Genomic DNA, 15,075 nt, shown 5'->3' on the forward strand with positions numbered 1-15,075 from the left:
TGTTTTCGCAATACGTTTATAATTTGTGACCTCTCTTGGGTCTAAGCACATCTTAAACTATTTTGAGAAATTAGGGTTTTATTTCATTTGACCTAGCAGGTACCTGCTATAGAGACAGAGCGCAGTTATGCAAATTTGAAAACCACACCCACCGGGGGGAAAGCGATCCAACCGTCTCCATTGACTTTGTATTGCGAGAAGCCGCCTCCTTGTCATTTCTGGCTTATAACAAAAAACTGAATAATGCCTAAAAGCTGCTGTGTGACAATATGTACAGCTAACAAGCCAAAGAACCCAGAAATAAGTTTTTATAAGCTGTCGAGCCGTAAAACCCAGTCTTTAAGGAGAATAAAGTGGATCGCCGAGTACGTTTCCCCCTATTGGACGCAGTTTTACTAATAGTATTACTATGAAAAGTTGCCTGTATCCATTTCTGTGTCGTTAAACGCTCGTTTTTTGGGGTCGACAGCTTATAAAAACTTATTTACAGATTAAACTTAATTAAACAGATTAATACCTAAAAGCTGCTGTGTGACAAGGTGTACATCTAACAACCCAAAAAAACCAAATACGTTTTTATAAGCTTTCAACTTCAAAAAAAACAAGCGTTTAAAGACACAGAAATGGAAACAGGCAACTTTTCAAAGTACTCCTATTAGTAAAACTGCGTCCAATAGGGGGAAACGTAGTCGGCGATCCACTTTATTCTCCTTAAAAGCTGGGTTTTACGGCTCGACAGCTTATAAAAACTTATTTCTGGGTTCTTTGGCTTGTTAGCTGTACATATTGTCACACAGCAGCTTTTAGGCATTATTCAGTTTTTTGTTATAAGCCAGAAATGACAAGGAGGCGGCTTCTCGCAATACAAAGTCAATGGAGACAGTTGGATTGCTTCCCCCCCCGGTGGGCGTGGTTTTCAGGTTATGACGCGCTGCGCTCTGTCTCTATTGCTCAAGTGTAAGGAGAGGTCACACTAAATATTTGACACTTTAGCTTCTGTTTATAATATTGCATACAAATGTCCTGTATTTTCTGAGATGCATTCTAATAAAGAGACATATTTACATAAGGTTATCATTATAGCATTGCACAAACAACTCTAAAGGTGGAATGGTGGTCCTGTAAATGCTTCCTTACTCTCCAGTGGGCTCCAGTTCACTGATCTCGAACCAGGCTAGCAGGTCATACTTGCTCACGCACTGACCCAGGTTGGACTTGGTGATGGTGTTCAGTTTAGTGGCTGGCACTGCAGAGAAAGCAGAATATTGATGAAGCCGTACATAATAACCCAGAATACGGCATCAGGAGGCATAAAAACAAACCTCTTTTCATAACTCAAAAGGTCAGTTTCTGTTCATATCCATTAAAAACCTGAGCGTGATTGACAAACACTGTAAACACCGTGAGTCATGTAATGGGAAAAACACAAAGTGAAGGTTTAAGGGAGGGCTATGAACCACAAGCAGCTCTACACTACATGAGAAGATCAATACAGCTTGATGTTTCTAAAAAGCACAGCTGTAGTCCCGGACTTCACTTCCTGCTACGGGCAGCATTAACTCAACGTATGACATTCGAGGTGGTAGACGATGTCACAGAGAAAAAGCTGCAAGACGTCTAGCGCTCACAGATGAAAGAAAAACCCTTGTCACACTTGAGATGTTCATAAGTGAAAGATCTGCTTATACAACAGTGGAAACACAGAAACATATTCATAGCACTACAGCTTCAAAGCAGAAAAAGGGAACACAAAACATCTGCCACCTACAATCTAGAGCTACCAACCACAAAGGAATTGACATCAAGTGACACTGAAAAAAAAACAAGCATTGGTAATAGCTCATGTCTGAAGCTCTTTCTAATCCTGCAGGGAATGGGAATGCCTATGTTTGAAAACACTTCCAGTGGGATTTTCCAGAGATGTAGATGAAGCGTCCAATCGGATCTGCATTAAACAGACTGTGGGTGGCCCATGGCCATGCTTTTTGAGGCGTTGCACAGCACCAATTACTATCAAACTGAACTACGCTGCTCCTACATGTACCAACCGTGGTGTTTGGGCACTTTGAAAACCGGGCTGTTGGGTACGGGTAGAAAAGGGAAGTGGGCGAGCTGGTCTGCCCCGTCCTCCAGACTGGCGATGGCTGTGGAGGCCAGCGCGTTGGCATGCTCTGAGAGAGTGTCCAACACTTGGCCATGCACGTACCCGCTCATCAGGTACTTGATCAACTCAATCTTGCGTGCATGGTCTGGCAGGAGGATGCCAGGAAAGAATATAGGGAGTGTGGATTGGATAGAGACAAAGATGAAAATAAATGTATGTGAGAAATGAAAATAAATGAATGGATCATAAAGTGGCTGTAAACATTTAAACCACACTTAAACATAGTCAAATGTGAAAATTATATATATATATATATATATATATATATATATATATATATATATATATAAAATTATACATGCTTACATTTATTTAAAGGGATACTTCACCGATTTAGCATTCAGCTTTGTATCTGTAGAAACCCGGCAGTATTACTGAATGATCATGTTTCCCTCCCTCATTTCCCCCTGAGAGGAGAGATATCTGCATTTTGGTTCTGCAAAAAAGTCCTCCGATGATGTAATATGACGATTTTTGCATCATCGGAGGACTTTTTTGCAGAACCAAAATGCAGATATCTCTCCTCTCAGGGGGAAATGATGGAGGGAAACATGGTCATTCAGTAATACTGCCGGGTTTCTACAGATACAAAGCTGAATGCTAAATCGGTGAAGTATCCCTTTAAGTCTCCAAAACTGTCTAAATACTATTTGGGGCCACTCTATAGTACAAGGCATTTTATCAATCCTTCTCTAAGGAGATTTTATAAGACAGGTGTTTTAAACACTGCATCTACAATCTATAAATCAAAAGATTTTTCAATTATCTCCAGCACCTTCAGATTCATATAGTGATACATGTGACTCCATAAAAGTGAGACAGCTTGAGGTAAAAATCAATACTGTGTCAAAAAGGATGACAATTCAAGGCCGTTCTCTTTCTTTTACTTTTGGTTGCAAAACGAGATTTGTTACCTATAAAAAAGACAGTGTGAACTGGCACAGCTAACAGCAACATCTTTCATAATTTGATATATGAATCCCTTTTTAGAGGAGATAACGTATCAAATAAGATTTCAGCATCATTTAGAAAGTGTGAGGTACTGTACTCCTTGTTTAATGAGCCATGTAATGAAATATAATAAGCATTAGTGAGGAGATAGAGATGTGTGAATGCTCCGGGCAAGGATTATTTACTTGGTAAAAAATTAAGCCCTTTTAAGTTGAACATTGATAAATACAAAGTGTCAGTTTCCGAGTTGTGCAGGTGGTGTACCTGGTTTAGACAGAGGCATAGGTGGTGGGTAGTACTTCCTTGAAGGCTGAGAAGGGCTAAAAGAAGCAGAAAATTTAATTAGACATTTAAAGAACCACAAACCTCAACCTGTCAAGTAGGCATGAATTAAAAATTGACCTTATTTGCTTTCTTAATACAGTGTTTTAATCTATTTGATAGAATTCTTCTATTTTTCTTATCTTTCTTCTAGTCTTTTAAAATGTTATTGTAAACTAAGGAATTTTTACTGCATGTTGTACTGTGTATGTGACCCATAAAATTTAAAACTAATAAAAAAAAAAATGTTTGTCATTCCATAGAAAAAAAGTGTCAACATAACATATATTTGTTATTAGTTACAACATAAAACAAAATGTACAACATAAAATATATAATAAGATAATACATAACATGTAGCAAAACATATATAAGATATTACATAACAACATAAACAAACATAACCCACTACATAACACATGCAACAACATTACACAACACATACCACATAAATTAACTCTTTCCCCACCAATGACAAGAAATCTCTCAGTTAAATCCGCATTTCCGCTATTATCCACTAGGGGGCGCTCTTACCCAACTTACAAAACACTGAAGCATCCACTCATACAAAAACAGCAAAAACGTTTTGTCTTCGTTCTGAATCTAACCTCAAACAAAAGTCCTTTACAAAAATTATTTCAGCTTTTTGCTCAACATATGGTATTTTTGAAGAAACCTCACCATATTTGAAAGATAATTAAATAAGGACAAAATGAAGATAGGATGAAACGGTTTATTTTGTTTGAAAGCAGAGTCTATTCTTTCATTTGATATATTATAAAACGGCTCGTTCTGGTTCTTCATTCTGATTGGTTGAAACGCGTTCTAAGCCGTAATAAAATACCCTGGTAAACCATTGGTTCAGACCGCATCACAAGTATCACTGCGCCACTGTTGCTGCGTATTGATTTATGAAAATAAACACCACAGTCTTTAATCTTTTTTAAATTTTCTACCTTTGCACAATTATGGCGATATCCAGATAAATGTCAATAAATAAAACATTTCATCAATAAAGAGAAAACGTTCTCTGAAGTTTTTTTTGTCTTATTGATATTTCCGCTATTATCCACTAGAGGGCAATCTTATCCAACTTAAACACTGAGGCATTCACTCGACACAACAGCGTTGTGGTGGATTTAGCGTGTGTTTTGATCAGGCTCTGAATCTGATCTCTAAGTTCCTCACAAAAATGGAATTATCTCCGCATTTAGCTGAAAATTTGAGAGGTGATAACTGATAAGACAACAAATGAAGGTAGGATGAAACGTTTTTTGATGTTGTTGGAAAGCGGATGGACTGTTCTTTCATTTGATATCTTATGTTTATTTAAAGAAGATCATTTTTCTGTAAGGCATTCAACTAAAACTGGGTGGCAACTTAAAAAAAAACGCTGACGGGGAAAAAGTTAAGCATGCTTACAAACATATTTGATCATCACTTCAACAGTTGCACGATATAAATGTTAATGTATAAATTAGATGAATGTTGATATATAAAAATAAACACCACAGTCTTTAATCATATTTTCATTGTGCCTTTGCTTTTTCTCTGTTGTTTGTGAACTGCGCTCTGTTGCAGCCACACTTGATTCTGAGGAACTACTTTGTTTGGCGGAAGAGTAATATTTATACTAATATAATTACAACTTATTTGTGTTTTATTTTATAAAATCCCGCTAACGTTATGCATATGAAGTAACCGTTTTATAAACGCAATAAACCCCTCGAAGCGCTGGGCCACCAGTGCACTCCATAACAGCCAAGGGGGCTTAGGCACTCCGCTTCGCGTCGTGCCCAACAACGCCCCTTAGCTGTTACAAAATGCACTGGCAACCCAACGCCTCTTGGGGTTTATTGCTTTATTTTATGTTTATATATTTAAAGGGGTCATATATGAGATTTTTTTAAAGATGCAAAATAAGTATTTGGTGTCCCCAAAGTGTATATGTGAAGTTTTAACTCAAAATACTCAACAGATTATTTAGTATAACATGTTAAAATTTCCATTTTGTAGGTCTGAGCAAAAATGTGCCATTTTGGGGTCCTTTAAAATGCAAATGAGCTGATAAAATGCAAACACTGATTGCAATGATCGCACAACTGAATTGTGCTGTCAATAATTTTTCTCTCCCCCTCTCTCTCTCTTTCTCTCTGCACTAAACGGCAGTGCCATGGTTGGATAGTGCAGATTAAGGGGTGGTATTATTGGAATTGGCCATGCTACCTACCTCATAAAACAGGCGAAATCTGAACTACCTAATTTTTTACATGCTTGCAAAGAATAGCTTACCCAAACTAAGTTACTGGATTGATCTTTTTCACGTTTTCTAGGTTGATAGAAGCACTGGGGAACCAATTATAGCACTTAAACATAGAAAAAGTCTGATTTTCACGCTATGACCTCTTTAAAGATCATTTTCTGGAAGGTATTCAATTTTTTATGAAATTCATAAAAATGCTTTTTTTAAATGCTGGCAGGGAAAGAGTTAACATAAAATAATCCAACAACATATGACTATCATATATTTAATACCAAACAACAGTATGTTACCTGAACATGTCCTGTCCATGAAGGTGCAGTGGATGTTGTTGGTAATGGCCAAAGACTTCAAACACAATTGGATTGGTCTTTATGTATTCAATGAAAGATTCTGTAACCTCCACTGAGATCTACACAGGGCATAAAAACAGTATATATTCATATCTACCAAAAGATGTTCTGTAATTATCAGTCTGTAACTCTAGGGTGGTTATGTCACTTTAATGCTCATTTTCCCTCTCTTAAAAGCATCTTTCTCACTCCTTTTGACACTTACATTCTGTACATGATAGAAGCCCAGCGGGGAACCTTTTCCTGAGTTTTTCAGCGGCTCTGTGCTGAACGCCTCATCGTGACGATGTAGGAAACTGTTGGCAGCATGAGACGGGATTACTGATGGAAGCGTGACTGTGTATGCCTGAATCGTGTGTGGTGCGTAGGTGTGTGTGCTCTGTCTCAATAAAAGCCGATGAGATGGGAGGGGTTGCCATGGAGACAGGCTTACTCACTTGAACTGGCAGAAGATGTCTGCGTACTCGGGCGGGACTCCGCTGGCCTGCAGGACGGTGACGCGGAAGGTGAAGGTACTGCCCACCTCCAGATGTTCTGCTAAGCTGTCACCCAGCTTTGTTTCTACGTTCCCAAGCTTCAGGTCTTTCAAACAAAAAAAATCAACACATTTATTAACAAAATATATGTGTGAACAGATTTAACCTGATATAACAAGAATTCTTAAAGGGAAAGTTCACCCATTTACTCACACTCATTTTGTTGCAAACCTGTATAAATTTCTTTGTTCTGCTGAACACAAATGATGATATTTGTAATGAAGCATGAAACAGAAGCACCATTGACCTCTATAGTAGGAAAAAATACTACTTTTAAAGTCAATGGTGCTCAAAAACGGTTGGGTTACAAACATTGCTCAAAATATCTTCCTTTGTGTTCAGCAGTACAAAGAAATGAATACAGGTTTGTAACAACAGGAGGGTGAGTAAATTATGAAAGAATTATTATTATTGGGTGAACAATCCCTTTAACTATTTTACCAGTAGGTTAATACTTATGCATGTATGCTTATTAGATAAATAGCAAAAGCAAAACCCCTAAACCCAGCAAGACTGGGGTGAATACTAAAACGTACAATTGAGATCGTACAAAATCATACAAATACGCAATCTTGTAAACTAGCTATGCATTGCTGAGAGATATGTTGCAAGATCCCTGGAAAAGTTTAGTTTTATTGAAATTGTAAGTATAATAATAAATGTATTGTTTTCTGTTCAAATTTAACCACATTTCTTTTTATGCAAGCACTAGAGCTTCTGTGGTTCTTATATAACTTCCATTGCTTTCTACTGACCTGGTAGAAGCCATTAAAAAAATCTAGAAAAGCTTTCAGGTCACTGAATCTGTAAATCAAACGCGACATACCAAAACACAACAGCATCTGTCTGAACGTGTAAGCGATTCTTTTCACACAGCATTGTGCAGAGCTCAGGGTTTGCCAGCTGCTCGGTACTCTCATACTCACCCATTTCATTGATTCTGTTCATCTCTTCTGAAGGGGTAATGACCTCTGAACTCTGACCTTGGCCTTCTACGATTCGCAGCTCTTCCAAAGAGAGCCCAGAGCGTGTCATGACCACAGACGAGAAATCACTCTGGATGGGATCAGAGTGAAAAAGAGGGGAGGAAAATTAAAGAAAACAAAATTAGTTATAAAGGCAGGACTTCCTTTTCAACAGCTGCCATACTGATGGAGCAGTTTCTATATGGTGGTCATACATTTACACTTATACATTTACAGTGCATTTAAAGTATACATTTTAACAGTATATGTGTTCCCTGGGATCGAACCCACATCCTTTGCTCTGCTAACATAATGCTATACTAACTTGCATTTAACTCTTAATTGACGAGATTGATGGCGGGGAAAGAGAAAACATTTGCATGAAAAAACGTGTTCCTGGTTAGTTTTTATGGTTATTTGTAATAAAAGCTAAAGCAAAAAATTATTTATTAATTTTACACTCCGTGTACATTTTGATAATCGTTCTGAATCTCATCTCAAACAAAATTTCTTCACAAAAACATAATTATTTCAGCTTTTTGCTAAAAAAAATATTTTTGAAGAAAAATACCCATATTTCAGAGTTAAAAAAAATTTTTTCCCCGTTTTGTTTATTGTTTGTTTGAAAGCAGAGGGTCTGTTCTTTCATTTGATATATTTGTATGTTTATATATTTTAGAAAAAATTCCTGGAAGGATTTTGTGAATCTTTTGTGAAAATCACCAAAAATACTGACACACAACTTTACACAAAAAAAGCTGAGGGGAATGAGTTAAAGGGGGAATTACATGCTTGATTGAGAGTTGTACCTTTTTAAAATACTCATCATCGAAGGAAATCTTGGCAGTGCCTGACTGACGCACACCGGATCCATAATCAGGAGCTTCTTCATCAGCTACATCCAAACAACAGAGAGTAAATACACACGTGGCTAATCCGGTTAAAACAATCTAAAATAGCAACAAATACACTACTGTGCAAAAGTCTTAGGCCACCATCACCAGCTTTGTTGTTTTAGCAAATTTTAACGTCCATCCATATTTATTTTTCACTTTTAAGATACAAACAGAAAATACAGGAAATATGTACACAAAATTGAAAACAAAACAAATTTCAGAACTAAATGTCTTCTTCAGGCATGAGTTAGTATTTAGTGTGACCTTTCTTGGCACGAAACACATCTTGAGGTTTTTTGAGGAGTCATTCGATTAGAATTAGCAATGAGGATTTGATTTCATTTAGGTTTAAGAGATTCTGCAGCTGCCTGCTATTGCTCAAATGAAAGGGGAGTTTAACCTAAATACTTGACACGTCAGCTTATACTTATATACTGTTTTTAATACTATATACACATTTACTGTATTTTCTGGTTGTATTCTAATAAAGAGACTAAGAAATTATTATATATGATTATTACTATAGAATTGCAAAAACAACTAATCTAATGGTAGCATGATTGCCTAAGACTTTTGCACAGTACTGTATATGTTTTGCACATGCAGGTTTATACCAAGTCTTCATTCATTCATGCATACAGAGCAGCGCTCACCAGCGATGGCTTGAACCCCCACTCGCAGGAATCCTCGCACATCTCCCTTCTCGGTTACTATGGCCACACGATGCACCAGGGGCACAGGGTATAGCAGGTTACTCAGGTACACGAAAGCTCTGGAGGAAAAGGGATCGGGAATTATAAAGCCGTCTCAGTTTCTGAGTCTGTCACGCACACGTCAAAGCACAGAATGTATTAGTATGGAGGAAACAAGGGGTGACAAAAAAACAGGCTTTCGCAGTGATTTAAAACCCTTTCACAGCAGGGCCGTGAGTTCATTTCCATTTCACTGATTAACACCATCGGAGACTAATGAATATAATGTGCCAGAAAACAGTTCACACTAACAAATAACACAACATACAAAAGATATAAAAAAAGAAAGCACTAAATCCAGAAACATTATATCGTATGATTAATTAAGATCACCTATAGAAATGTGTATATAATTCATATGTAACTATAAATTAGAGCTGAGCATAGATTAATCTGGATTAATCTCATACAAAATAAAAGTAATTTTTTTGCAGAACATATGAGTTTGTGCTGTGTATAATTATTATGTATATATAAATACACACACACGCATTCATGTACATATTTAAGAAACATTTACATGTGTATATACATTTATTTATATTTTTATAAATTCTATATTATATATAAATAAAAAACTATATATAAATAAAACATTTCTTATATATATATATATATATATATATATATATATATATATATATATATATATATATACACATATATGTGAGTGTGTGTGTGTAAATATACATATTATTTACACACAGCACAAACACATATATTATGCAAAGAATTACTTTTATTTTGTATGAGATTAATCTAGATTACTCCATGCCGGCCCTACTATAAATTAAATATATTTTATTTTATTAAACATAGAATCATTAAATTAAAATTTTAGTAATGTAAATTCTTTTTTTGTTGTTGTTATAAAAATGTACATTACTTTGGTTTCATAATCAGGCTGTAACTAGGCATAGTTAAGTCAAAATGACTAAAGAAATTTGTATAAATTATGTTGCTATAAAACCCATGACATTTGCGTTGCTAAGCGCTTGCTAAACCCTACAGTGTGTCCAAACCAATCTGGGCTGTATGGACAAATAAAAAATATGTCAGTATGTTGTAAGAGACTGAAGTATTTTTATGTTTTGATGCTAGGGGGCACACCGAGTCTTTTAATAGAGTGAATATCATGGTTTGCAGTCTGATAGCTCGCCCTCCCCCTGTGGGCAGCGTCAAGGCCAAGATGGAGGAGAGCTATCGCTGCGTCACATCAGTGATGTCACAATGACGCAGGTCCACATACGCCTCTGCATTGATTCAGTATGCTGCCTCCCTTTTATCTTTTTCCTTTTGTATAATACACTGAAAAATTATAGCTCTTACAAATATTGCCGTACAAATATCAAAAAAAGAAAATACAGAGGGATTATAATGAAATGAAAAAAAATTATAAAATAAATGAAAATGAACAAATGCATGAGTGCTAAGGTTAAACCAAACCAGACATATGAAGGTTAATGTAGGCTGAGCTCTAATATGATGGACTATGAAGAGATGGAGGTAGTCGATGTAGCTTTGCAAGCTGTTTTTAGGGGTCAGCATCTCATTTGCTACAATTTAAATTCAACATAGTAAATACGTATGTGTGTATGTTTTCTTTAATGGTTAACATTAACATCAAATCCAAATTTTATGCAGTTTAAGCAATATGGCATAATAACTGCATTTTTTGTTTTTGATGTTGCTAAAAATAAAACACTTAAGATAAACCAGGATTATCCAGGGTGAATTAAACAAAAGATTTTCGTCCAGTTAAAGCCCACTGAGATGCTAGATCCCAACTAACAGTTACACGCTACACTCTTTCAATCCTTAATTCTCTCTCCAGCTTTCAGGTTTTCCCTCAGCGGTGGCCGCCACCAACCTGCCCACCAGGATGAACCATGGGGATCGGTCATAAAAGGGGTCCTGCCCGTCGCTGAAGATATCCGAGCCCTCTTCTGTCCCAGCATCCGAGCTGGTGTCATCTACGAAGGCCTCGTCATCTATTAAGTCGCTCATCTCGCTCTGTCGTTCGTCAGCCAGCTCTGTAATCTCAGAGTCACTGGTGGAGAAGGTGGGGGAAGGAGTGCGGTCCGCCAGATGCTCGTTTACACAGCCGTGGAAAATAGGCGAGCTGAAAAGGGCATTTGGGTAGGACGCAGCACAAGCAAGAGTTTATGAAGTTATTTCAGTGGCCCCTAAGAGGCAAGACTTTAGATATCACATAATACAAAACAGTATCACATTGCAGATGCCTCAGGGCTCCCACACCTTGATTGTTGTTTATAACCGATTATTGGATAAGAAATATTAGGAATATTTCAAAGCAAAATGCATCCACAGAGCAATTTGTAGCCTATAAAAACTTTTAGAGTTAAAGGTCATATTTTGAAAATATGCTCATTCTCCAACTCCCCTAGAGTTAAACACTTGATTTTTACTGTTTTGGAATCCATTCAGCTGATCTCAGGGTCTGGCGGTACCACTTTTAGCATAGCTTAGCACAATCCATTGAATCTGATTAGACCATTAGCATCGTGCTAAAAAATAAAAAACAAAGAGTTTCGATATTTTTCCCATTTAAAATTTTTCTGTATTTACATTGTGTACTAAGACCGACGGAAAATTAAAAGTTGCGATTTTTTTGGCAGATATGGCTAGGAACTATGCTCTTATTCTGGCGTAATAATCAAGGACTTTGCTGCTGTAACATGCTGTAGGAGGCACAATGATATTACGCAGCGCCTGAAAATAGTCCCCTTGGTTACTTTCAATAGCAGGGGACTATTTTCGGCTGCTGTGTAATATCATAACGCAGCAATAATATCTAGAAACTTTTAATTTTCGGTATACAATGTAACTACAGAAGTCACAATTTTAAATAGGAAAAATATCAAAACTCTTTGGTTATTTTTTAGCGCGATACGAATTGCCTAATCAGATTCAATGGATTATGCTAAGCTATGCTAAAAGTGGGACCGGCAGACCCGGAGATCGGCTGAATGGATTCTAAAACGGCTAAAATCAAATGTTTAACTCTCTAGGGGAGCTGGAAAATGAGCATATTTAAAAAAAAAAGTGGAGTGTCCCTTTAAATAAATGTTTTCAATCACTATTGAACTATCCAATCCATTTCTATGATTTTCAGGCCCTGATTTTCCAGGTTCTCCATGACTGTGGGAACCCTGGCAACTGCGTATTTAATTTGTTTGATGTTGACGCATGAAGAGAAGCTGTTCTAATTTCATTTATGAAAAGATACAAAGAAATAAAACATGGAGAAAAAAAATTCAAAACAATACTACAAAAATTGAGTCACAGATGACAAAAAAACATTATACATAAAAAATTTCACATGAAATGAACATGAATAATTAAAATAATGACAAATGGATAAAAATAAAAAGCTTATTAAACAGCAAAAAATGATGCAACGCACACAGGTGTGCCGTGTATAATGACATGTGAAGCAATGCAAAATACACATAACTTAAAAACATTTTTAAAATTAGTGCTGGGCAAAGATTAATCATGATTAATTGCATACAAAATAAAAGTGATTTTTTTGTGTGTAATTATTATGTATATTTAACCACACACACATACATATATTCATTTCAGATTTTTTATTTATAGATGATTTTTAAAATGTATATATAATTTAGAATATATACAAATATAAATATATATACACATACATACACAATGTTTCTTAAATACATACATGAATGTGTGTGTGTGTGTGTGTGTGTGTGTGTATTTATATGCATAATAATTACACACAGCACACACTCATACATTATGCAAAAAATCACTTTTATTTCATATGCGATTAATTGCGATTAATCTTTGCCCAGCAAAATGAATGATTTAAATATGAAAAAAATGACAATGCATGAAAATCACCAATCAAACACATAATGAATGAATTACAAGCTTTCTCTTTCACTAAAAACCCCAAAGTATAACATAAATAAACTGCTTTAACTCAGATCAATGTACATGTCTGATATCATTTCACAGGTTTACAAAGCTTAACGTAAAAACAAACCACAAGACAGGGTTTGGATAATAGCGTACCTCCCGACCAGTTTAAACCAATGGAAACGGTCGTAGAACGGGTCACTTCCAGTCAGGGCACATTCCCCATCTTCTCCCTGATTGGACGAGGCCATCTCCCCAGCACGATCATACATTTCTCGCATCTGGTCCAGCCTCTGCCTACAAGAGCCACACAAAACATTTATTCAGAAGTTAACATAAATTCATAAAGGCCAAAATCTCTTTCTTTTGGAGAAAAGAAGTGAAGCATACTTGAGCTTCTCCAGGGACCAGTAGTGGGTGGCTCCATTCTTCAGGTCCTGAACTTCCACAGCCACCACGGTTCGGGGGAAAGGCCTTTCGTCTCGCTCTTTCTCCGGCTCGGAGGGTAACAGCTCAGGGGGCAGCGGAGAATACAGTGTGTCCGTAAGTAAGACAAACTGAAACTGGACCTGTGACAGATTGTGAGGGCAAGAGACATGAAGATATAGACATGCGGGCTTTAAGCAAGACAAGAGGGTCACTTTCAATATAGGCCTGCTTTTGATAAAGTTAGGATCTAATTTAAATAACTGAATACAGATGTAAAAGAGCATGAGACTGTTCATCTATCCACTGGCTAATGAAAAACAGATGAAAAATTACCCTAGCTCTTGCTGTAGCTATAAATACTAGCAAGCTAGAAAGAGTGCATGATAAATGCATAACAGCATTGTCTCAGCGCTCCACAGCAGGGGTCTTATGAGGTTATACACAAAGGAACTGAACGAAAGAGACATATGCAAACAACAGTTAGAAAACCAAGCGTGAAGTAATTGTTTATTTCTTTTTGACCTATGTGAGAACTGCTTAAAGAAAAAAAAACATGTCCAACTTTCTAACATAACCAAACTATTATACATCAATTATTTTTTATACCCATAAAGTTTGTGCTTTACCTTTTTCTTGAGCTCAACGCTGATGGCATTGGATTCTTTGAGATAGACAGCATTGCCCCACAGCTGGTCTCTGAGCGAGGTAAACTGGTGGTATCTCCACTTCCTGAAAGCCCATTGGGCCAATTCATACTCATGTTGGGTCCAGGGAACTGCAGCGGAGCATCGGATACATTATGAGTTCAAATATAGTCAAAACAAATACAAGGTAATGTGACTAGACTATGCCAAGTAAGATGCATTTTAGGACATCTTTGTTGGTCCTGTAGCAATACTACATCAACCAGTCTAATTTAAGGGATAGGAGTCTGTACACCATCTCTTTTTCCTTCCCCCAAAATCTGATTAGTGGATATGTAATGTCGATACAGAAGCAGATACGGATGTATGCAGATGAATTAAATCAGACATGTCTTTGGACAATGCATGTCCGGCATAATGTAGCAGAACACTGATGGGATATTCTCACGAAATCTAGACTTAGAAGGTGTCCTGCATCAGATTTTTTAAAAAGCCCTTGAAGCCTATTTTTTGCACATATAAGATTAAGGTCTGAACTTACTATAATTATTTTTAGAGGATTTAAAAAATATTTCCTATAGAATTATTTACATTTTTTAGATGATCATTATCAAAAATTATCATTACCGCAACATGATATTACATTAAATATATACATTTACAAACTCATGTTTCAGTAATGAGAACTAAAACGTTTTCTAGGTACTACGACAAACAAAATTTCAACTTTTATCTGGAGAGAAAAAATAAGAACTGCTTACCTGGTAGCCATCTTGAGTGTCACAGTCAATGTACTTTCCAACAATTTTTTGTGAAAATGTTAGTTCATTGAGGGATTAAACAGTGATTAAAAATTGTTGCGGAGGATGAGAAAATTTTTCTTGGACATTTA

At 36.4% G+C, this 15,075-nt stretch overlaps 1 protein-coding gene across 11 annotated transcripts in view; it reads right to left on the reverse strand.

Annotated features, from left to right (window-relative positions):
- kif1b (kinesin family member 1B) overlaps window positions 1-15,075 on the reverse strand; it is a 120,911-nt gene that overhangs the window by 13,886 nt on the left and 91,950 nt on the right. For 9 of the 11 annotated variants that reach the window (XM_073875371.1, XM_073875373.1, XM_073875369.1 and 6 more), the window contains 12 exons: window positions 14,166-14,314; window positions 13,501-13,679; window positions 13,267-13,407; window positions 11,069-11,320; window positions 9,100-9,218; window positions 8,360-8,445; window positions 7,512-7,641; window positions 6,487-6,631; window positions 6,255-6,345; window positions 5,990-6,108; window positions 3,380-3,435; window positions 1,138-1,246 (listed from right to left, as the gene is read on the reverse strand). In XM_073875371.1, the coding sequence (XP_073731472.1) occupies window positions 1,138-1,246; window positions 3,380-3,435; window positions 5,990-6,108; window positions 6,255-6,345; window positions 6,487-6,631; window positions 7,512-7,641; window positions 8,360-8,445; window positions 9,100-9,218; window positions 11,069-11,320; window positions 13,267-13,407; window positions 13,501-13,679; window positions 14,166-14,314 (1,576 nt within the window). The remainder of the gene's footprint in view (window positions 1-1,137; window positions 1,247-3,379; window positions 3,436-5,989; window positions 6,109-6,254; window positions 6,346-6,486; window positions 6,632-7,511; window positions 7,642-8,359; window positions 8,446-9,099; window positions 9,219-11,068; window positions 11,321-13,266; window positions 13,408-13,500; window positions 13,680-14,165; window positions 14,315-15,075) is intronic. The other 2 variants (XM_073875377.1, XM_073875379.1) reach the window with 1 other exon arrangement.

Source organism: Misgurnus anguillicaudatus, chromosome 13 (assembly GCF_027580225.2).
Source record: "Misgurnus anguillicaudatus chromosome 13, ASM2758022v2, whole genome shotgun sequence".
In the NCBI taxonomy this organism is placed as follows: domain Eukaryota; kingdom Metazoa; phylum Chordata; class Actinopteri; order Cypriniformes; family Cobitidae; genus Misgurnus; species Misgurnus anguillicaudatus.